This window comes from Choristoneura fumiferana, chromosome 7, assembly GCF_025370935.1.
Source record: "Choristoneura fumiferana chromosome 7, NRCan_CFum_1, whole genome shotgun sequence".
Classification (NCBI taxonomy): Eukaryota; Metazoa; Arthropoda; class Insecta; order Lepidoptera; family Tortricidae; genus Choristoneura; species Choristoneura fumiferana.
In genome coordinates this window covers 12950767-12976668 of record NC_133478.1, presented here as the reverse complement: position 1 = coordinate 12976668, position 25902 = coordinate 12950767, and the positions used below count along the sequence as shown (strand labels likewise).

The window sequence follows — 25902 nt, the reverse complement described above, 5'->3', positions numbered from 1 at the left end:
ACCCCTATATATAAAAATATAAAACAAATTATGTCTCCATTTCTTTAATGTTTTAAGTTATAGATTATTTACGATCAGTTTGATTTTGCAAACACAAGACTCAGTCACTCAACAGACACGCCACAGACCCAAAAATCAAAATATAGCGTGAAAGCCGTAAAAGATTGTTCAACCGCGTTACAAATCACAGTATCGTAAATCGGAACTTTTGGTCGAGTGTTTCTTTCTCAGTCGCACTTACGAGTTCAAGCAATAGAGAATGGGATACACTGCGGTATCAAGAACATTCCATTTTCAGTAATAATTTAGTTTCCTATATCACACAAACATGGTATGGAAAAATCCCTAAATACCCCTAAAAATATTAAGCCTCAAAAAATCCCATGCTCCTTATTTGTCCCCTAAATTTAGGGGTAAAACCCCTAAGTTGGCACCACTGGCTTTTCTGTCATTATAAATTGGTCGCCACATTGGAACGTTCCATTTTAAATGGAATATAAAGGGACAGACTGTAGTATTTTAGGCTTTATAACAATATTTAAAACTATTGGTTTTCAATAACTTGTTATGTTTTGTATCTTTCTTTTGAATAGAAGATTTATAGATAAGGCAAAACTTTAAATAAAATTGTTTAATATTTATTCAGTACGCGTAAATAGGAACGTAAAGTTAAAGGTATGTTCGTTTAGAAATATAAAAAAAATGTTACCTACCTACAAAGCCTCTACCGACTGAGAAGTCGCAGTTTAAATCATTTTTCCGCGCTAAAGTGAGATAGCCGATATTATTTTTCTATCCTGCTTTTCCATGTCGTTTCCGGTAAAACTTGGGTAAAAACCATCCGCAATGTGCCAAACAAAACTTTCCAAAATTGCGAATATTTCATAACAGGAAAATATTTATACTTACTTATCTTGCGACTTCAATGTCAATCTGGAGAGATTTCGTCCAAACTGTTTTTGCGTGAAGGATTAACTAACAAGTCACGCAATAAACGGAGCGAACATGAAAGGCGAGCGAAGTGTCTCCGTTTCAGCTTAGTCAAAATATTTCCGTATGTCCCTTAGTTTAGGTATCGGAAATTAGGTAGGTACTACGACGACGGGCGAAGCTTAGCTATGGCAGTGCTATGGCACTTACCGTGCTAAGTGGAACAAGGAAAATTTTAGGTAAGTATCTACTTATGTTAATAAAACTAAATAAATTCAACTCGAAGTTTTTATTTTTCTTTATTTATATAAAAATTTGTCCATGGTTTAAATTAAACAGTAACACTAGCTAAAATATAAAATAATAAATAGTGCAGTATTATTCGAATACCTACCTACATTTTATTATGATTGTCAATTTATTTAAAATTGTTTTCTTATCATTAATATGGCATTTAATTTATAACAATTTATTTTTAACAAAACAAAGCGTTAAAAATCTTTTACTATGATTAAACTTACCAACAGACCTAATAAATTTCAACTTCAGACGAGTAAAAACATATTCCATCGTATCAGGTCATCCTTTTCTAAAATACTGTTTTTTCTATTAAGTATTCTGAATAAAAATATTATTATGGTTTCGACAATCTTATTTTTTACGACTACCTACTTTATATTTCATTATTGTTTCATTAGTATGAAACACAGACAAGTTTAACATGCATTTAGATAACAAAATACCTATACAAACTGTGATTATTTTTAACACTTACTAAATTTGCCCAACGGGGGTACAATCGGCACAAAAAATACGTAAAATAACCACACCTATTTTTGTATGGTTTAAAAATAAGCAAGATAGAAATCCATGAAAGCACAGGAAAGTAACAAGAAACAATAGTAAATTTGAGTTAAGTTAACACTGATTTGGAATAATAAGGGAATAATGTACCCCAACTTCTTATTAAGATTGTCAGCAGCAGTACCCATTGTGCCTAAAATAATTGAGAACTACTTTTCCGACTAGTTTGATGGTTTTAAAAAATTATGCGAAAAGAGAATGTTTGCGAAACAATACTTACTTTAAGACGATGTCGAAAACGACTAGGCGACTCCTTTTGTTGCCAACTGTACCTACTAGGTATAGTTAAAATCTCGATTTATGTGTTATTTAACGATTAAATAGTGACTGGAAGATAAGTAGAAAACGTAAGTGATCTTTAGGATCGTAGTGTGCTGCAAATTACATAAAATCTGGCAAATATTGTATCCTATTGGACTAGAAGTTATTTAATTATATGAAGGTCTATTTTACTTTAGATTGTGTTTACAGACTTGATAAAATATTTTTAACTTAATAAAACGTCCAGTGTTTATTTACAGGATGTGTTTAGTATCGAATTGCTGGTACCTAAGTTATTTCTAAATACAACCTCTAAATATTACACTGACAAAAATTACACCCCTGTTTATCTTTGGTCGCAAAAGTATGTTTGGAATGTGTCCTTAAAAATAAATAAATAGAATATAAAACAGATCTCTCCAGGTTTCCAAGGAATGTTTCACAATACAATGTTTTAGACTATCGTCATAGTAAAAGAGGACAAGTAGGCTCACTACGAACAAAAGTACATCGCGTGTGTTGTCGTGTCACACACTGTTAATTTAAGGAGGATTAAGTTTTCTTTAGTCAAGGCAAGAGATGATCACCTTTTACGTTCGCGTACCTACTAGGTATTATTTATTTATTAATTTACTTATTCCAACAAAAAATACAGCATTACAGTAAACACCAATGCGCTGTAAAATTCAAATTATACAAACAAAAAGACATAAACAACATTAAAAAAACTAGTACTAATAAAATACATTAAAAAGGTATAGTTGTAAATTAGTGGTATATAAGTGTAGTGTAATAGTTTCGTGCAAGGACACATAAAAAAATAATAGATACCTATCTACCTATAAACGGCATAGAATCTGTCTGGTTTCTCTAGACACAGACATTAGACAAATTTTAAATTAACTTTTGTATTAAAATCATTTGCCGGTAGGTAATTAATCTAAAATAGACGTCGACAACCCTAAGCGTCTGCGCTGGAGTAGGCAGTTAAGTCTCCTAAAGGGTCGGAGTGGACCTACTTGTTCTCTTTTACTATGCTATCGTAGTTATTACTAATTTTATAATTTTAATTCGGGTTTTGTTCCGCGTACCTCTTTCGCGTGCGTCGTCTCGTGATCATGGCGAATGCAACTGTGCCGAAATATCGAGCTTCTTTAAAATCAAGGTACGCGGAAAAAAACGAATTTAAATCATAAAATTATGTTTCACAATACCACAATTCAACTAATTAGGTACCTAACTGAAGACACTAAAGTTTTTAAGTTGAATTCATGGTACAAATATTTTAAATTAAATAACACTACAGAATTAAAACAATTATTTACAAAACATTAAAACTATTTCACAAATTGTCGACTCGTCGTTCGCTAGCAGGACGGACACTATTTAAGAGATTTTAGCCTATTTTTATATAAAACAAATGTAATGACACAAAACAATAAAAAAAATAAAAAATATATAGACTTTAAATCGATCGCATCCTTAATTCTATGAATACTTATGTCTGGCGGAATCTCAGTGAGTGATTATTAAAACTACATTTGCCATCGTTAAAAATAGTAAAAAATGCATCGAAACTTATTTAAAACGTGTAAAACACCTTAATGCTTAATTTGGCAAACAAAAGCGTGCTAAAAATGCTTATAAATACTCTTTGGAATTTTATTTGCGTTTAGCGCCCTCTAGCGAGCGACGAGTTATACATTAGTCGTTCTGTCACATCCTTGTCCGTAGCTGCCTAATTGAAACCTTGTGATTTTTGGTACTGGACTGGTCGTTGGACCATGTTTCAGAGATGGTTTGTACGGGCTCGTGGTTTTTAGAGAGCTGGAGTCCGTTCTTTGTGCGCTGGAGTCGGGAGGCCCCCGGGGGTCTACCGTGGCCCCGAGGGGGTCGCAGATGCCCTGGGGTCGACCCTGGACTCCCCCAGTGACACTTGGCTGAGCGCCGTTCGTGTGTTGCTGTAGCTGTATCCGTGACGCTCGTTCCATTTCTCTAAAAAGAATGCGGGACTAGTTACTTGTCGTTTGGTCGAGTTTACAGAGTAAATTGTAAGTAATTTATGTTATATTTGTTGTGTGACTTGGTCGTTTGTGTGTTGTTACGAGTAGTTAAATATTAATTAATAGGTAATAGTTAAGTAGGTATCTATTGAATTACGACCGTCATATTTAATTCAACTATAGACAACCACATTAGCATAAACAGTACCATTTTCCTGTTATTTGTGATCTGTTTAATTGAATTTTAAATTAACTAGTATCAAAAGTGACTTTCAAAAGTAAGGTTAGGTAGGTACTCTAAGGGGCTGTTTCATCATCCATTGATTAGCGTTAACCGACGGTTAAATGTGATGCCGTCTCCGTCTATTCGAACAAAACAAATAGAGAAGGCATTACACCTAACCGCCAGTTAACACTAATCAATGAATGGTGAAACAGCCCCTAAAACTGAATTTAATGGGCTTTAATAACGGTAATAGTCAAGTACCTACTTACAGACATTGAGATAGTTAAAGTACTTGCTTAAAATAAAAAAATACAATAAGTAAGTATATCCTTTATCTATCATTTTGTTTATGTCATATTTGGTAGCCCTTTCAGATTTCATACTTACCAAAACGGGGATGTAGAAATTCATAAATAATTATTTTCTCACAAACGCAATTCATGCAATTCATTCAATTGGTATAGAAAGATTGATAGACAGGTCTTATAATAAGAAAGGTCTGAAAATATAATTATTTGCACGTTCATCGATCGAACAATTGAATCATATTGAAGTCATACCATGCTTAGCATATCAGGAGAGGTTTTCAATTCAATATTGTTTTGTTTTTATTGTTCCGTGTGGAGAAAGGTTTCAAGTGAGGTGTGTCATAGAAGTCAGACAATCAAACATGCGTGAATAAATATTGATCATGTCAATGGTGTGTTGATGACGAGACGCGACATACAGTGAGAACATCGGCGGCGTATCAGTCATCATGATTATTTAAACTTTCGTATGTCGGATTAGCCACTGACTATCGGAACATTTGAATCCTGACCCATTGTAGAACGTACAGTCGAGGGCAGGGAGGGAGGTGTTAGATGTGTATGCATTGACCTTTTGGGGGGTTGAATCACCTTATGGGCCAAATTTTATTTAGTTGTTTTAAAATTTTATATGAGGTGCTATTAAAGGAGATGGGGTGTGCACTCGGGAAAAATCCGTTATGGACGACTAGGATGGGAGGTGACCTTACGGTTAGTGGCATAAAGGTGTATATATTTCATTTTGTAATAATTACCTACTTAATTTTTTCTTGTGAGAGGCAATACGACACCGTGACATTTTCCGTGAATTGGTTCCATAGTGGGTCAAGAGTTAGTTGGTTCGATAGTATATATTTATTTTATCTGATCTGTGGTCTTTGCTTCGTCAAATAGTGAGAAATAGTGAATGTACTTTCATTGAAATATCGCGGACTTCTTACTGAAGATCGCAGTTTGTAGCAGAAGATTTCCAGAGACTATTCAGTAGACTTATTTGTAACCGGTTCGGCAGGGACACACTTAGCAAAGTTTCAAATCGTAGTTATGATACCGTCATATAAAAATATCTGTACTTAAGTCTTTTCTTCCACATAAAAATAGTCTCTAGTATAGGTACAAATGATGATACCTTCAAGTTCTAATATAGGAGGCCAATGCGGAGGTGCGCTCTGTTTTCCTGGATGGTGCGCATGCGACGGGCGTAGAGGGATACGCACCGCTCGTGAGCCCGGCCAGGCGGGATAGAGGGCAGCAGAGAGCCGCCGCGTACGCAGCGCGGTACTGCGCGTTCATTATAACGTATATGATTGGGTTCACGCAAGCGCTCGCGTAGAGTAGGAGGTAACCGGCGATATGGAATACTGGAATGAGAAGGAGTTAGAAATTAGTGATGGTATAGCGCAGTAAATAAAATAATAATACAAGCATTTTTGCAGAGAGTATTTTTGTTGACTGTACTTGCAAACTACGCAGTTTGTCATATAAGTATCTACCTACAGTAGTTTAGTTCGGTACTAGGTATTCATACCAAAGTACCAAATTTAAAGCCAGTCCAATAAATGAAGTGATTGAAATTCGATTTGCTAGATTTGACATAATTTTTTTTATTTATTGGCATTTGGCCAGCAGCAGGACACAAATATATAAAAAAAAACTATTAAAGTGTTTTATCAACTCACTTGGATATTGCACGTGATTGTCAGCAACTTTCGCGATGGTGATCGGCAGATAACACACCAAGAACGACAGAAAGATGGCCAGCACCATTTTGGTGATCCGCCACTCGTTTCGTCGCGCTTTGGTCTCCCGGTTGTCTTTGATTGTGGACCGCTTTTCCGAGTTCAGGGTTCCGGGGCTGGTGTGCTGGGATCGTTGGTGCTCTCGCATCCTCTGTTCAGAACTGAAAGAGAGAGGAGATTTATGCATAACATAAATGACATTTATGAACTCCCCATAACTATTGCTTGCGGTACTCAAAGTCAAAGTCAAAATATCTTTATTCAATTTAGGCTATAACAAGCACTTATGAATGTCAAAAAAAATCTACCACCGGTTCGGAAAAACCTCTGCTGAGAAGAAACCGGCAAGAAAGTCAACGAGGTATATATATTTTTTTAAAACAGATTTACAATATTATTAAATGTTACTCGTAGACTTAATAATGATTAATAATTAAGTGGTACCTACTATTAAATTAAACTTCCTTTTCAGGACGTCAAAATCTTGAAGGAAACACGCGAAAGTTGTACTATTAAATTTTAATGTCTTTCACGGTTTCGCCCTTTTAGTGTCTAACTACGAATACGAAAGGAATAAACAAGATACATGTCTGTCGGAATTACTGATCGTAATGACTTTTATCCCTTAACTTCCCGAAGAAGCTAACTTTGAAAGTTGGAAAGGAGAAAGTTGTTATCTATGTATTTCTTCAAAAAGGACTTACGGTAGGGATGGCGACTCTTTCCAGAAAAGATCGATTCTCGAGGCCTGAAAAATCGATTCACAAAAAAATCGAAGTCAGAAATCTCTTTTCATGATTTGCTTTTCTAGCGCGTATTTTCAGTATGTAAATCCACTTATGTTAAAAATCGATTTTTTCCGTTGAAAAATGGATTCTTCGATTAATCGATCTCAGATCGCCATCCCTACTTGTTGGTGCCCGTTCAGGTTAATCACTACTAGCCCTGATTGAAAAATAAATAAAAGAAACATGAACACGTTCATTCTGCAAGAAAACCGGAAAATGCTCTTTTAGATGTCCCTTTTTATACTACCAGCGGTTTCGGAAAGACCATGAAGAAGAAATGAAAAAATGCGCTGCAAGAAACTTGGCAGAAAGTAGTTAGTATAACTTAGTTACCTGTGTACTACCCAGAAGATTCTAGCATAGCATAGAAGAATGAGGAGCGCAGGCACTATGAAAGCGATTACAAAGAGAGCAGTCTTCGCGGTGCGACCGTTGTCATCCGGCACGATGGAACAAGTGCCTAGTTCAGTGTCGTATGCGAATTTACCTGAAAAATAAAGTTTTTTTTTATTAAAATATTTGTTGAAAGTAAAATCATATCTGTTCCATAGTCTTTCACAGAACATTTACATAGAAGAGATCTATTAATTATTAGATTCCAGGAAATAACCGCGCATTTCTTTCCTTCGACGTTCTGGCTATACTTCATTAATTGGCATGAGCAGACTAAAATCTTATCAATGTGAAAATCGTTAAAATGGAGCAATTTCCAAGATTATAAAATTTCTGAATCGATAGATAATTTTAAGTACTTAACTAGTAAGAAGAAAGCTCATTTTTGATATTTTTTCTATTCATAAGAGAACAAGACAGGAAGATTACGTCAATAATTTTTAACGAACTTTAAACAGAATTAGAACAGACACTATCTGCTTTGATTGCTGATTCAAAAGTCTACTTTAAAAGGATAAGAAAAATCGTTGCTGTAGCGTGCTAATAACACAGACAAGTTCTTAAATATTGCAGCTTTCTTGATCTTACCCCATTTCCCAATGAGCGTCGGAATCTGCATTCCGTACGCGAACATCCACGAGAAGATTATCATTAAGGCGATGTTGTATTTGTTGTAGACGCGCGCATAACAGCTGTAGTGCGCTATCATTATGTATCTGAAAAAACACATTACTTACAATTATGATCATATGAACCTGGATAGGTAACTCTTGGGCACGGACGACACTTGCAAAAATCTATTCCACTTTGACGCGAAATAGTTTTCAAAGTGTTTGTGAAGTCCATTTTTGAAAGAGTTCCCTGAGGATGCACTGATCACTGCACAGAAAGTAGTACAACAGCGTGTTTACCTATACACTCTCTAGAAATATCTTCCAGATATCCTGATCATGGGAAAGATATTATTCAATGGAAGGAATATTATAACTATGAACTCTTTAAAAGCTATTTGCTCTTTTGTTAAAAAGCAAACGAAGTACTTAACTCAACGTGGCAAAAACAATATAGTTGTAATTGTACAATAATTGAGTCGTTTATACTTTTTCACATGTAAAGGCAGCGTTATTGTTCGGAATACGAAATACGAAAATCAAATATACAACCTGTCATGAGCATATCTCGACATTCATTTACTCGGCAATAAATAACTATCACGACGTCCCGCCAGCTGTTGCAATATCTAGATGTTGGAATTGACGCTTGGTTGTATTGTTAACACGAGTGACGAAAAGACGTGCAAAATAATAGTTACCAGATAGAATTAAATTCTATTTCTTAAACTAAAACTTATCAAATAAGTAATTTAAGGGCGAGATCTAATATATGTTACTTACTATTAATTTCGAATCAAATAAGTCCCAGTAATAATTGCATTACTCGACGTGTTTACGAGCTTTGTCAATTTCGTGCTTGATATTACTTTCGGCAGCTGTTTCATAAATTGACTTCTCAAATATTTGATGGAAACGTTGATTTCGATTTTCATTAAAATGAAACAGAAACAAATTGGAAATAGCTTTTAGATTAGGTTTAACTTGGAGGTCGTGTTTTTTTTATTCGACTGGATGGAAAACGAGCAAGTGGGTCTCCTGATGGTAAGAGATAACCACCGCCCATAAACATCTGCAACACCAGGGGTATTGTAGATACGTTGCCAACCTAGAGGCCTAAGATGGGATACCTCAAGTGCCAGCCTCGTGTAACCAAATGAGTTAAAATAAATCGCAAAAATATTTTCAGGTTCAAGGCTATTTCAGCTGCAGGTATAAGGCTATTTTTAGTAGCCAATAATTTGACTTAGAAAAATTGAAGAAGTCTTACGTAGACAAGTTAGTCATCCCACCGAAAAAAGGATGAGGTCTATAGAGACCTTTCTACACTCGGGGTAGGGGTGATGATCTACTTCAGCGAGTATAAGCTAGTATACTAGCTAGATATATACCTATGCTTATAAGATGGTTCTGCTACAGCCAGATGGCTCTACTGTATCCACCTAAAGTTATTGCATGTAAACTTTATTATACACTTACCGATTCAGTGTAATAAGAGCGATGCTCAGCAACGACACTCCTACATTTCCATATCGAAGGAAAGGCACGAGTTGGCACAGCACTTCGCCGTGCAACCAGGTCTGAGTCCAGAAGCCGGAGATGGCGAAAGGGAGCACCATGGCGCAGAACAGAAAGTCCGCACAGCAGAGACTGCAATAGAAAATTTGTCAAACCTCGATTCAAAACAAAATACACCTTAAAGGTAGTTTGCAATAACATTGCTGTTGCAGGTACAATGTTTTTAAAGTTTTTGCGAAGGTATTGTGTCCTTTGTCCCATATTTTCAGAGCGAATGAAAGAAAAATAGCAAACATTCCAGTGATTCACCTATTGTTGTTTGCAGCACGTAGGCTGTGTTTAGATGATGTATGTAGAAATTTCAATCAGAACCGCGATGCAGTCATTCTGTTGACCATATAGGTGAGTAAATCAATAGAGCTATATGAGCATAACAATAAAATTCCCATGTATCACCAAACTATTATTTACGTGTCAGTACCATGTAGATTTTCCAATATAAATTTTGAGAAAGCATAAATAATATTATTATATTCTTTTTTTTTTTTTCATTCTTAGGATTAGGTTTTTATAATAGTTATAAAAAGTAAACCTAACCTAGTTTACCGCCGGTATCGGCCCAAGCTACCGGTGGTCAGGGCCGCAGAGTGAGGAACCTCCGGACGATGCGTGCCATGTCCAGAAGTACCGCCTTCTGTATCTGGCCCTTGATCCAGCCATCTAGCGAGAGTCTCTTGAGATGTTGTTCGAGACTCTTCGCTATTAGACCGTTTGCCGAAACGACTATCGGGACAATGATCGTCGAGTCAACATCCCACTAGCAGTCACCTCGTGAGCCAAGTCAAGGTACTTGCTGAGTTACACTATTATTATGGGCGGTTGCCTTTTTTACCCGACTGCCCGAAGGAGGGTTATGTTTTTCGAGCGTATGTATGTATGTATGTATGTGGGTATGTATGTCCATTTCTTTGGTCCTCCGTTGCAGCCTAAACGGCTAGACGGATTTTAACTTATGAGGTATCGTTGGATTTGTCATAACTGTCGGAGTGACATAGGCTGTATAATATTTCAATATGGCGTCTGCGAAAAAAAAATGGCAGAGGAATGAAAAAAAATATTTTGTATTGTAACAATATGGGTATCAAATGAAAGCTAATAATTAGCCCATTTTAAATATATAGGTTAAATATTATACTTTTAATCTACCGTTTTCACATAAATAGCAAAAAAGTGTAAATTAAAACATTAAATTTAAAAAATCAAAAAACCCGACTACCAATACTAAAAGGAAGAAAATAAGCCTAGTGGTCTAGAACACTGTTAAGTAGCTAATTTAAAGTTCAACAGTCGGGACCCATGTAAATCGTGACGCTCAAAAACTCTTAGTAATGGGTCCCGAATGTTGAACTTAAATTAGCTACTTAACAATGTTCTAGACCACTAGGCTTATTTTCTTTCTTTTAGTTTTGGCAGTCGGGTTTTTGATTTTTTAATTTAATGTTTTATTAGGTTCCTTATTCGAAGGGTGACAAACGGAACCCTATTACTGTCACTTTATCTGTTATCTGTCTGTAACAAGGTTCTATCTCGAGATGACACTGGAGATGATGAAGATGATATAAGTATATTCCAATTGCCGATACAACAACAAATAACAAAACCAACCATAATTGTCATCACTGACTTCACGCAAAAAACTTTTGCAACCCGGTGGCAAAGTTGTTTTCACATCACGCCATTGGTGGGTGTAACCTTTAAGAATATTTTATCCAAGATCTTACCTGATGATGAAAGCTGCGGCCACATTTCGCACCTTAGGACACTTGAGCAGCGCGACCACGGTGAGTAGGTTACCGAAGAGTCCCACCGACATGATCAGGCCTGTCATGATGGCCGCGAAAGTCAGCAGGCCTGGCGAAAACCTGGGAAACACCACACAAACTGAGCAATTTTATACTTTCGTTTATTTCCTACTTAAATCCTGCCTGTAGAGGTTTTAGGTTTTTACGAACCGGTGGTAGTTTTTGAGATTCATAAGACTAAGTGCTTGTTGAAATCGAATAAAGATAATTTGACTTAGACTTTAACAGCATTGGAAACTTTATCCTAGAGGTTTATGTTTAGGTTTACAAACTTTTATTGCAACGTTATCTATATATAATTATATTATATATAAGGTATCTTATTCGTCTGTTTCAAATCCTGCAAGTCAAATTGAATCCACTTTCGGAGGAGAGGATTGGCTCAAAAGCCGGTGTGAACCATTCACCAGCAGTCCGGTTGATTTTATGGTCTAACACTAATGTCAGCCGTTTTTGCATAGCTCAATTACAGTTTTACTTATATTACCTAATACCTATGCTACCAAAGCAGCTTAAACGAACAATCGTACGTAATAGTCCGTGTTTATTCTTCTTAAATATTAAAATAAATACGAGTAAGTTTAGGAAGAAAAAAAGGTTCTCTTTTATGCTTCAAGGAACGTGAACGAAGCACTGAAACTGAAAACAAGGAGAACCAGAAATCGTTTGTTTTGTAACGAGCTTGTCACTTTCAGGTATTTAGCCAGTTTTTTCCAAGAATGTTTCCGACTGATAGCTATTAGCTACTGCCGAAAACTGTCTTCCGACGCTTTGTTGGCCTCCGAGCCCGAGAATTTTCGATCCCCAATTACAAACAATTTTAAAATTATGCTAAATTATTTACATTCCAATGAATAACAAAATACCTCTAAAAGTCGTAGAGGCTGTCGTCGGTAAGGCAATGGGAAGTCTTTTGAAGGATTGTAAAACCAGAAATAAGTAAAGCTTGAGAACTTATTGTAGTTTTGTTGTGAAGGCGGGAGCTTAGCATAAAAAAAACGGGACAAATCAAAAGCATCTGTTCCACCGTCTATCAAAAGCGTCTGAGCGAATACGTGCTAGAAATATGCAAACCCACCCATACAAAGACTTGCAGAATTACAGATTACCACGTTGCGCCGATTTAGTACATTAGACGAATTTTATAGGTATTGATCATGATGGAAAATGAGCAGCTCTGTTATGAACCTTTATGTCCCTAATAAATAAGGGATAACAGGAATAATAATCGTCATCATCATCATCAACTGAATTTACAAATACTAATTCTAGTAAAATGAAGGAAAGAGTGCATTTAGTAGAACGTAACTTAGAAATTACAACTTTTTTTACATATTATTTAGCAATTTATTTTCAAAAACACCGAGTGAAATAATAGTGGATTGACAGACTATGATGTGATTTAATTACTTCAATAGCTATTGTTTAATGTAACTTATATATATTATCTGAGATGTTAATTGTGCCTTTCTCTCTATTGTTTAGCATGTGGTGTTGAATAAAGTGCCATTCTTAATATTATATTTTTTTTATGTAGCGATAAATCTAAATAACGTGTAAGTATTTAGTTTTCGTTTCGAGTGCGTGTACGTATTAAGAACCAAAGCAATGAACAATTTAATAAAAATAAATCAAAATCGGCTCATACTTAAGGGATTTTTGAGTTACCTAATAGAAGACCTCTACATTTTTATAAGTCAGATATAAAGTGTTTATAGACGTAATCTGACTCTAGCATTCCTCATTTAAAAAAGAAAAATCAAGCAAGCATCTAAAGACAATAAATACAGAACCCCAAAAACAACTCGTCTAAAACAATGGTGCGGAAATCCTTTGATAACGTTTCCTGTTAGTCCTTTCATACAACTCTTTCGTCCGCAGCGCCTCGATTAAAAAAGAACGCAAACCTTTTTATTCATTAAGAAATGTTTAATAACTTTGAATTTACAAGAGGTAGTATTTGCAGCATGCTACGTGCAGCCATGCAGGGAAGGGATGTGTCACTTACTTAATTTGGTACATTCAAGGTCAAAGATATCTGTACACTTTAGTACCTATTCATAGACGAAGTGACAGTGACAAGGTAGTAAAATGTAAACATTTATCTCTGACCATGACCGTACAGTGCCTTTGCTATTTAAATGAGGGTATCTGCTCTGCACACTTGGTGCTAGTATTGTCAACTTTGACATTTGTGAAATTTTTAAGTAGGTAAACCGGAGAAACGTTGGTAGACATGAGATGAGGTGGACCGACGACCAGAGGCCGTATTGCGTAATGTTTCTGACGCTCGTGATCGCAATCAAATGGCAGTTTTTGTATGAGAAATCTGTCATTTGATTGCGATCGCGAGCGTCAGAAACATTAGGCAATACGGCCTCTGGTCCAAGTGGCGATAAGGTGCTGGATGAGGAGAGCACTGTAGCGAGATGAGTGGAAAGCAATGTAGGATGCCTACACCCAGCATTGGGTGGCTATGTGCTGAAGAAGAAGAAGAAACCGCTTTTTTTTGTCAAAAAACGGTTCTTATTTTAGATGCCATTTACAAAAAAATAACCGCTTTTTGACAGCTTTTAAAATGTATGACAATAATAGTAGGTATGTGGTGTCAAAATAATAGCCTATGAGTAAGTATGAGTAAACCAGTAAGTACAAACATGAAGGAAATTGGCAAATCGTTGTGAATACTAAGGCGGGAAATTACACGCCATGATCTTGTATCTTTGTCTAGCGAATATAACACGACAAAAATAAGGCTAGAACGCCTTATTTATCTACACGATGCGAGATAATAATACGAGTATATTGTTCGAATTTTATAACGAGTACATAGCGGACTGCAGGGCTCTGGAATCATGAAGTGATCGATCAACCACACCAATGTGCGTGATATATCTCGCACATGTGTAAGGAAATAAGGACAGAATCAAATAAATCGTTGTTTATGTAATTTAGACGGATAAAGCTATATTTCCATCAAATAACGCGAAAGCCTTTCATGCCTTAGACTATTCATCTTAAGGATACGCCTAGATAAGAATGTATTTGTATTTACGTGTTTCCATTATTAACATAGTTTTACAAGTAATATATATTCATGTTTACTAGATACTGCTTGTCAGTTTGCAAAGATATATTGTGATACGGAATAATTTGATTTGCTAAGGCTGCCTTTCCACCAGTACCACTGCCATGAGTTTACAGTGACGGTACTCGATAGCGACGGCGTAAATCATTTGTATGGAGAATTGTACAGCGCTTCTACAAATAATTTACGCTGTCGCTATCGAGTACGGTCACTGTAAACTTATGGTAGTGGTACAGAAGTGCGAGGAATATGTTTTACATGACTGCTTCATTTACCTATCTTTGCACAGCACATCTGTAGTGGAAACAGCTGAGCGAAGTACGAGTAATGGTGATTTTCCACCGGCGAGGCGAGACGAGACGAGGCGAGACGAGAATTGAAATTTGTATGCATTCTCGCGCGCCCGCCGCGGGCGCCGCCATACAAATTTCAATTCTCGTCTCGTCTCCGGTGGAAAATCACCTTAATTGAAGCGTTCCCATTTTGTTTCATCAAAAACACATTCCTCGCAATCACAACACATCCTATGGTCTAAGATCCGAACTTGAAAAGATCTGCACCAGTCTGATAACAGAATGAAGCCTATTTTATAATAAATTTAATTTAGTACATTAGAAAATATATAAGAAATGGATTTCTTAAAAAAATCCTGGACAGGCTATTTTTAATTCTTTTTTAAATGATATTTAATAATTTTTTGTTGCATCATCCAGATAATACTTTTTTTTATAAAGACTTGAAATATAAAACCTATAGAATATGTAGATGTTAGGTTTACTATTGTGTATCTAGACGAACTAGGTTTGCCAGGTATACATTTAAACAGTTAATAGAACAAATTGTATATCCATGTAAGCGCTGTTTTATTGCAAATACGTTGATATAGGGATGTCTGCATTTATTTAAAAGTCATTTGAAAAAATTGCCTGTCCAGGATTTTTTAGCAAAACCATTTATAGAAATATAATAACATACTAAATTAATTATGAAATAGGTACATTTAATTCTACCATTATTTGACGACCAGATGGCCTAGTAGTTAGAGAACCTGAGGTCCCGGGTTCGATTCCCGTGTCGGGGCAGATATTTGTATGAAAAATACAAATGTTTGTTCTCGGGTCTTGGGTGTTTAATATGTATTTAAGTATGTATCTATCAACAATAGAGTATGTATCTAGCTTTATAAATTACTTCTGGGACTAGGTGGGACTAGGTCAATTGGTGTGAGTTTTCCCGTGATATTTATTTATTTATTATCAGACCGGTGCAAATCTTTTCAAGTTCGGATCTTCTACTACAAGCACATCTCTGGTTGAAACGCAGCCTAAAGCTGGAAAAATACACTGATTGCCCGGTTTTTGAGAGGTAATTAAAAGTATAATTGAAAGCAGGTTTTCTAGAAAATGTTCTTAGACATGTTTTATCACAATCGGTTCAGCCGTTTTTGAGATATTGAACTTTGAAGTGACAAAGTCGGGGGTTTTACAACTTTTTGTTGGTTAGGTTATATTTTATTATAATATTTGGTTTGCAGCTTTAGTTAAGGGGGAAAGAGACACTATTATTTTCATTTGTTTTAAACAATTATAATACTTTGGTCAAGTATAAATGAAGTTATTCAAATATAGGAAGGGAGTTAGAAACATGGAAATTAAGTACTTACTTCGAGAGTTCACTTTGGTCATGTAAAGCCGTTCTGTTCACCACCTCCGAGATATTCAAAATATCCGTCATTTTGATATCTGAAACGAAAATAAAACAAAGTCAGTTTATGATTGGTTTTTTGAAGTCTTTTTGTATTTTTTATTTCAACTCCAAATTTGTTACTTTTACGGGTATCCCGTGAAATAATCTAATCATAATTTGATTGCTTAGTAGCGACATCTCTTGTCTGGGTGAGCGGTTGGTTCCGAAAGATTGTGACGTCTCTCGATGAGAGCGGAGCATAGATGTCGCTAGTGCTGCTGCATAAGTAGCGTAGTAGAAATAAGCAACCTGAGATATGTATGCATAGGAAAAATTCGTGTCTAGATTCCTGTCCAGCGGTGGTGTAGGGGTTATAGCACGCAGCACGGATTGCTGAGGACCTGGGTTCGATTCCCAGCGCTGGTCTCTTTTTCTGGTTTTTCTGTGCATCCATGTCTCAGTTTGTATTTTCGATAAAGTCAGTTTAGTTAATCCCCCAACCCCAAAAAAAGACAGCCAGTCAAAATATCTTAATTCAATTTAGTATTGTATAAGTGTTATCATATTGTATAGTTTGGCATTAGGTAAATAGCCACATGCGTTGTATGAATTTAATTTATAGCTACAATTTGTCTTATTATAATTATTAAGGTAAAACCAAACGCGTGTCACTATTTATAATTAGGTACACGAGATCTCCATGGCACCATTCAGGAATTTGTAAATCTTTTTCCCCTTAGTGTACTTTGACATGTAACTATTATTGAATGGGACAGTAAACCATCAAGTATTGTAAATTATTTATTTATTTAATCAATGCACTTTGTACATGTCGCCTTAGGTGTAATTACTAATTAGTAAGCATTACTATATGTAGGTATATTTACAGCAATAAATGGGAAATAAATTTGGTCAACGCGAATTGAGGAAAACTTATGGTCATTCAGAAAATAATATATGACTTCAAATTATTGTTAAAACTTAGAAGTTAATTAAACTCAGAACAATGAGGGAAACTAAACTATTTACGTAAAAAAAAACGTTGAAAAAGTATTTTTGTTAATGCAATATTGCTACCACCATTAATTGCCGTGAAGCAACTGCACTGTTGTGTTTAGTGGAGAGTCAGAAATTACTGGCACTTGAACACACGTTGGCAACGCTTACCTACCTCTGTTTTGCTGTTTACGGTGGCGAAAAATGAAAAAAAAGTATTATATTTTGTCCGATGAACTTTTTTATCCTTTTGCTCTTAGTATGTACAAACTTTCAAAGTATGGGCTGTAAGTGGTTCACTCAAGACAATAAAACTTGTTGTATCATGTTTTAGCCGTAGACACAGAGTATTGTACAATATAAAATAACCAGAATAGTTCTGACTTAGTGGCGTAGCGTGGGGATCAGCCGCCCGGGGCGAAAGAAAATTTTGCCGCCATCTTATTTAGGGTACTTCTATACTGATTCTAATCGGTCCGAATCGTAGGTGCAACATTTTTTTGTTATGGAATTATCATCATCATCCCAGTCTTTACATGTCCCACTGCTGGGCACAGTCCTCCTCTCAGAATGAGAACACTTGGGCTGTAGTTCCCACGTGGGCCCAGTGCGGATTGGGAACTTCACATATACCATTAAACTTTTATGGTATTTTGCCGCCCCTAAATGTGGCGCCCGGGGCAGACCGCCCCCTGCCCCAACTACGCTACGCTACTGTTCTCTGACTGTAAAGGTACAGTCTCCTGCATTAATATCTGCCACAGCGGAGCGTGCAAAAATATCCGACATGTCCCACCGGCCCTAGAAACTAGAAAGAGACGTATCCGATATTTTTGCATGCTTTGTTGAGTCAGATATTGGTGCTGGTGACTGTACTTTATCACGCAGACGAGGAAAAGGACGTATTTTGTCAAATTTCCGCGAGATAATGAGTTCCATAATGGGAGCAAAGGCACAAGCACAAGTTACAATACAATACAATACAAAGACTCTTTATTGTACACCAGACATAGTAAGCGACCAAAAAATGTTTTTTTTATTAAGAGAGAGAGAGGCAAATGAGCAAGGGGGTCATCTGATGTGAAATGATCACCACTGCCCATGAGTCAGTCATTGGTGCGTTGCCGGCCTTTTAAGAAAGTATAAGCCCTTTTCTTGAAAGCCCCGCTGTCATAGTTGTCAGGAAACACTGCAGACGGAAGTTGATTCCATAATTTCACTGTACGTGGCAGGAAGTGCTGACGAAAACGCACATTGGTGGATTGCCACATCAAGATGATGTCGATGAAATTTAGACTTTCGGCGGGAGGTGCGATGGTGGAATTTTGCAGAAGGTAGCAGGTCAAATAATTCTTCGGAGCACTCACCGTGGTAAAGCCTATAAAATACACAAAGAGAACCTACGTCCCTTCACATAGATAGGGAATCCAAACGATCGGAACTCAAGTCACCGACAAGTCGAGCTGATCTGTCTTGCAAGAAATATCTTCTGTATGTGAATTTTTTTGTTAGCCCAGTAAAGAAACAAACGCTGATTGGAACTGGCTCTAGAATCTACGATTGAAATTGTATTTATTGTTAATCCGGCAAGTTGATTTGATCGTACCACATTTTAACAGCCCATATAGTTTTAAATGCATGATGCATGAAGTCAGGAGGTCAGCGGGACAATTCGGCCGACCGCGACCTGGCAATTAAGCCCTGTTCCAGTCATCATTACTCTAACGTCCCCGGTTCCCTCCTGATACGTACAGCTGCATTATCTTCGGTTACTTTAGCCACTTAACGTATGAGTTTGACAGTGAATCCGCAAACCAGATGCGCCATTTTGACCGATTGTTTTTTACTTTTTTTCCTTGGCGTTTTATGTTACGATGAAATTGCCATTAATGTACGACCTGTATTGCGACCCTGAATGTAAGAGCTGATATTATGATAAAATAAGTGGGTATTATTGCCGTAGGTACATACATTCCGGGTCGACTAATACGCGGTTGTTCATTAACCATGTCTTCGATGAAAAATGTACTATCACAGTTCAATGGGAATCGATCCCCAAGCCTTTATTATTCCTTGGTAACATGACCATTAGTTTTTGTAGGCGGCCACTTGCTGAAAATGACTACATATAAATGCGTATAAATGTCATCATCATCCTCATCCCAGCCTATATACGTCCCACTTCTGGGCACAGGCCTCCTCTCAGAACAAGAGGGCTTGGGCCATAGTTCCCACGCGGGCCCAGTGCGGATTGGGAACTTCGCACGCACCATTGAATGCGAGCCGGGGTTCGAACCCACGACCCTCTGCTTGAGAGGCGATAGGTCAAACCACTAGGCCACCACGGCTTCGTATAAATGTAATTAATGTTAAATCAAATACTTGAGAAGAGTCGGTTTATCGTTTTTTGTAGCCCAATTGTTTGGAGCCAACTTCACAATGGATTGAAACTAATTGAAGCTACGTATTGATCCAAATACCCACAAATTATATGAGGGGGAGGGTCGTTTGTATTGTCTGATACAGCCGTGTTTGACACTGCTTTCAATGGATGCCATTACATACATACCTACTTAAATAGACACCAGGTTACCATTGAAAATCTGTAGGTACAATAATAATTTTACTGTAGAGTACCGTGGAGTAAGTCAACAAATTTTTACAGATCGTACCTATGCTACAATGTTCTGGTACAAAGAAATTAAATTGTATATTAATGTCAAAAGCGAAGCGTATTTGAATTTTACCACTTCAGTAGTCTGATCGACATTACATTAAATTTGTCATGAGTACCACTACCATGAGTTTACAGTGACCGTACTCGATAGCGACGGCGTAAATTATTTGTAGAGGCGCTGTACAATTCTCCATACAAATAATTTACGCCGTCGCTGTCGAGTAGGTACGGTCACTGTAAAGTCATGGTTGTGGTAGAGAGCTCTGTACAATTAAATGACCAAGCGTACGATATTTTTGTTAACAGTGCAGTTGTGGTCAAAGGTCTATAGACAGGTAGGTACATTTTAGTCAATGTGACTTCTGACAATTATAAACAAAAACTCAAACATGAAGTGACAACCAAACAAAAGTACCTACCATCCATTTGAAAAGCAAACCAAAATATATATTTTAATGAATAATTTATGCCAAAAGGCTTAGTATTGCTTAGAGCAACCACGCATGCATTGTATACATTTCTAGTGTCTTTCAATGACTCCATACACAAATTAACAGAAGCTCATCCCATCAATACATTTTTCATCCTCCCCGCGCTCAAAATGACAATCATTTACTCAATCATCTACATACAACGAAGCGTGCGATATTGTGACAAACAAAACAAGTCACATGTGAGCGGACACAAAAATACATAAACCCCGTTGCGGCTCAGTAAACATAATCAGGGCCCCGATTATTGCCAGCACATATCGGTGTCGTAAAGATTTTAATGATTAAGGTAGCTCAGACGCTTGGTACGCTCGGAGGGATTATTGGGCCGAAATGCTTAGTTGCTTACCCACTTTAAATGGTAGTAGGTACCTTTCTAAGTAAAAAAATTGCAATCTTCAATCACGATCTGGAGTAGGTACTTATTTTAAAGAGATATTCATACATACAATTTTAAAAGACATGAGAGGTTTACGTTTGATTGTTACCTTTGAAAGAACTTAAATATACAGGTGCAGTAATAGCAGCTTTTATCCCTGATGTATTTACTTATAGTAGGTATTTAATAGAGTAGTGTTTCCGCCCAAAAAAGAGGAAGTAACAATGTTTCTTTTATTTTAGCTTCCACTGACTCCAAGAAAGAGGCTAAGCGCTCTAATTAACGCTGGCCCGCCACTTGCGTCGCAATTGTTTAAAACTCCAATTTAGATCACTTAGCTGCGCGCGCGCTGGCGGTCGTTTTACCACGTTCAAATCCTGTGCCCACGGACGTCCACATTACACCAGTAATTGTATCCAATTTCATACTAATGTGCGGATTGGTTCACGTTTCTAGTTTGGATGGTTTCGCATTGCTTTGGTTTGCAGTTCGCAGATGTTTTGAAACCCCGATATATTTCTGTAGGCTGCATTTTCGAAGAACAGCTAGTGTTTTTATAAGAATGCAAGATATTTCAACAGATTGTTTGGTTAGTTTGTCTACAATATAAATAAACACCCTTGTACTATTACTTTGATCTTTTAACGTGAGACACTTTGAATATCGATCAAAGTAAACTTTTAAAAGTCAACATTAAAAAATTAAAAAGAACTTCAAACATTAAAAGGGCTATAACGTTTTAAACTTTCGTGATTTTCACAACATTGCAGTGGCCACTGCAGTGTTGCCGAAACGTCGAGGTAAATATTACTTGTGTGTGTTAGCGTGATAAGTCCCGTTGGTGGTATTTTGATTAGGTAATAGGGCTATTATTTACTAGTATTCGGCCGCCAACTGAAATATTTCAAATCAATTTAAAAACACCATTATGTAGAGTAGACACTTTATCGTACCTCAAATCGTAATAGAAAGACCTACGGGTCGATGTTAAGATTTGCAAGTTGTATTAATGCATCCAATTCAGGAAGTACGTAAGTAAGATAGCATGTCGTAACCAGCGCAAGTCATTCATTTATTTGATGACTTGGTGGCTCTAGGGTTGCTACTATACCTACACAAATGACATAGCCCGATAATAATATCACAAGATGCTCACTGAAAATGCAATCATCTCAGTCATAGTTAGACACCAATCAGTCAGAATAAACGAGATATATTACCATAAAAGACAGACAGCATAGCTAATGTAGTTCTCAGTTTAGTTATGACTATGACTTTTAAGTCAAGCATTTAAATCTTGTATTAGAAGTCAAAACCTCGAGTTAATGGAACCAATAAAATCTTAGAAGACGCTGACTCAAGAGACGTAAAGATTAATTTGATCGATTCTTCAGGAGTGTCTTTGTTCTACAGTAATTACATACCTAGCGACTGAACTAAGTTTACCTAGATCTACTGTCTCGGGGATTAAGAGCAAAAACAAACCTGTAAACTAAATTTAGTACGTTAAGAGCAATTTGCCACTTACCGACCGAAAACCCTCGAGACTATCAGCGGCGTAGACAAATTCGGCAAAATTGCTACCCTAATGGATTAAGTTATTTTTAGCACGAGGTCTCTTAAGTAACCTAAAATTGAAATAAATTTTTTTTTATTCGACTGGATGGCATACGAGCAAGTGAGTTTCCTGATGGTAAGCGATCACCACCGCCCATAAACATCTGCAACACCAGGGGTATTGCAGATGCGTTGCCAACCTAGAGGCCTAAGATGGGATACCTCAAGTGCCAGTAATTTCACCATCACATCATTGCATCATTGAAAGAAGAACAAGGTCCGTCACTAGCCAGAACTATCCAGCTATAAGTATCTGACGTGATTATTTAAATGTTATAGAAATTAAAGTTTGATTTTAAGCAGTGACAATTTACCTTGCATACCCACCATGATAGGATAGTATATGGAAAGCTTCAGCTTTCTAGGGCTTACAGGCTGTGGGTTATAACTTATAAGCATACCTAAACAAATATAGTCAGGTTCCTATTTCATAAACGTGACTCATAAACTCCTTGAGTCAGGAATGTATTTCAATTGTCGTAATTACTTATCGCCTGCCATTTTTATAAAATGAGGCTTGGATTTCATTTTAAATACTTGAAAAAAATAATAGCTCAAGCATTAACGAAAATCTACCCGAATTTATGACTTATCCGGTTATACTAATCCATTGTATTCTGTACCTACTCGTATCTCTTGAGGTTATGTTATGGTGTCTTTCATCGTAAAACATAGACTAGTTGGTGAGTAATAACTGTTGTCAATTAACCAATTATACTAATTCCTCGTTTGGTGTTTTTCTTAGAACGTCGTGTGTCATGTCATGGTTGTACCTATAACAGGTACGAAGAACATACTTCAAATGTAGTTTATGATTTTAAATGTAAGCTAGATTCTTCCATTTTGTTTTAAAGAGAATCAGGCTAAAACTGTAAAAGCGAAATAATTCTCGTCTCGTCTGAATTGACAAAAAATAATATTAATTAATGAACTACCTACGAAATGTTTACCCTTCTTCTCTGCTACTAAGAAGCGTAAGGAAGATGAAGAGGCCAATTGAGAAGTAAGGAAAAAATAGTAAAGTAACCAGTAACGTTAGTTTTTCTCTAGAATAAATAAAATGTTTGTTTGTTTATACTCTTTATTGTACAAAAAAGAAAACAAAAAGGTTACATAAAAAAAGTATTGTTAAGTACAAAGACGAACTTATCCCTGCAGGGATCTCTGCCAGTCAACCTTTGAGTGGTAGAGGAACAATCAAAAAACAAGGATCGACAAATAGAGCAAAACATTTGAATAAATATAAATGCAATGTTAACCTCAAATACCTAACTATATACAATAAATATATAAAACATATAAAACATTAATAAATCTATAACTAAATATAATATAAAACGTATAAATACACACATTTACATACAATACATAAATAACACAAGTCTAAAGGATATTATTACTTATTAAAATGTCATACGGGAAGAAAGTTTGAAACAAGACACTGGTTGGCATTCGAGGTGAAAGGATCCTTTAATGAGCGTAGGCAGTGGCAATTGTCTGAATCAGAAGTAAGTTCAGTTGTCGACAGTTCAACTGATCCATCCGGAAGCTTTTTAGGGTTCCGTCCCTCAAAAGGAAAAAACGGAACCCTTATAGGATCACTTTTTGTCCGTCTGTCTATCTGTTTGTCAAGACCCTTTTTCTTGGGAACGCTTGGAGGTATCAAGCTGAAATTTATATCAAAAACTCAGGTCCACTGTTCCTTAGAGCTGTGGAAAAATCAAACTTCTAAGCCAACGAAATCAAAAGATGCAGCCGTTTATGCTACAAATTTCGGCAAATTTCCGAAACTCGCAAGGGAATCAAAACCTATAGGGTACTTCCCGTGAACTCAGAATCTTGAAATTTGGTATGAAGGTAGCTATTATAACACAACCAACTAGAAAGGTCTGAAAATTTTGATTTTTTATGTCTGACTGTAAAATATCAATGACCAATATAATCTAACCCCACACTGCGTACATTTTGCTTAAGACTAGGGCTCTGCATACACTGGATGTATGAAATCACTGGGAAAAAGCGAGAAATATCTTCAAGACTATAAATGTGTACGGAACCCACGGTGCGCGAGTCTACCTCTCACTTGCCCGGTTTTTTATACTCACAAAACATCCTTTACAATAAACAGCAAATATAAACAAAGACTTCATTACAAATGTTACAGTAGCTTAGGTACTTACCTATTGTAAGAATACACGAAAGGACGAAAGATTTTAAAATTTAAGCGGCACTCCAGTAGTAGATGAAGTTGAAGAAAATACGCGATGCAGTGTACCTAATCAAAACTTTCACATGTATGTATATGACATATTTGTAACATATGGATCGAAAGCGACAAAACTGTCTAAAAGCGTCTGGGTACTTTACACGGGTTCCCATCTGCTTCCGCCATTTCGATGCCAATATTAGACATATCCAGCCAATAAATTCCCGAGTTTCAAGACAATGGTTCCCAACGGACAGACGGACGGTAATATACCGAGTGCGATGTACGACAATTAACCAATTTAACAGCACAAATGTTAAATAAAGTCCATTGTCTCTAATGGAGGAAGCGCCCACGTGGTGTATTAAATCTAACTGTCTCGTGGTATTCTAAATTAGATTTGATCCAGTAATATATCAAATTATGATGGAGCTATATGGAAACGTGGCAAAATACATGCAATTTTAATGAAAATACATGTCATTCCATATAGTTTTCGGTGAAACTATGAATTGGTTTAAATTAGGTTTAATTTGATTTAATATAACAATCATGTAATACATTTTTTTACGAGAATTGTATTAAGCACGTCAAATAATTATTATTTAATAATTTTATATGCTTATTTTGATACAAATACCTATAGTGAAACACAGTGAAATAACTATAAGTAGTAAAACTTTAATCTAAGTTACGTGTGCGCATGTATTTTTAAGGGTAACGAAGATGACCGATCTTTGAAAATAATGTAGGTAAGTAGGTACTTGACTCTTAAAGTTGGTAAAAAAATGTAGCTAGATTTAAAGGAGATTTCGTCGATGTCTCGTTCTGTATTATCTATTTCTATAAACCTTTAATAGACCATAAATAATGTGGAGATTTTCTGAGACAACGCGAGAGTTGCTTTGGCGTTTTTTTCATTAAAAAGCAATCAATGATTGCATTAAATTTGTGATTATGTACTAAAATAAAAAAGTTCGGAGCTTGACGTAGTAATAAAATAGGTAACTCAATTAACTACAGATTGAAATTGAAATTAAGATAGCAAATGGCTAATGGTAGGTATAATTCCGAAGTTCGTCAACATAATTTTATACATCTCATAAATTTTAAATCCCTTTAATTAGGACTTCATAATCCTATTTACATTATAATGGGTAAATTTACTTCGGAATCCATTTAAATGACAGGTAGTAAAATGATCACAACTTTGCTACAGGAGAAGGCTGAGTTTGCGTTAATGAAATTGTATTTGAACC

General features: G+C 36.3%; 1 protein-coding gene across 3 annotated transcripts in view; it reads right to left on the bottom strand.

Moving 5' to 3' along the window:
• Positions 1–1588: 1588 nt before the first annotated feature.
• Positions 1589–25902, bottom strand: part of moody (G-protein coupled receptor moody) — a 56940-nt gene continuing 32626 nt past the window's right edge. The window contains exons 2-9 of one of the 3 annotated variants that reach the window (XM_074090216.1): positions 16255–16333; positions 11423–11563; positions 9603–9773; positions 8101–8228; positions 7453–7606; positions 6272–6492; positions 5810–5953; positions 1589–4048 (exon numbers count right to left, since the gene is read on the bottom strand). In XM_074090216.1, the coding sequence (XP_073946317.1) occupies positions 3753–4048; positions 5810–5953; positions 6272–6492; positions 7453–7606; positions 8101–8228; positions 9603–9773; positions 11423–11563; positions 16255–16325 (1326 nt within the window). In that variant the 5' untranslated portion in view covers positions 16326–16333 and the 3' untranslated portion in view covers positions 1589–3752. Of the gene's footprint in view, positions 4051–5721; positions 5954–6271; positions 6493–7452; positions 7607–8100; positions 8229–9602; positions 9774–11422; positions 11564–16254; positions 16334–25902 lie in introns of all 3 variants that reach the window. The other 2 variants (XM_074090217.1, XM_074090218.1) reach the window with 2 other exon arrangements.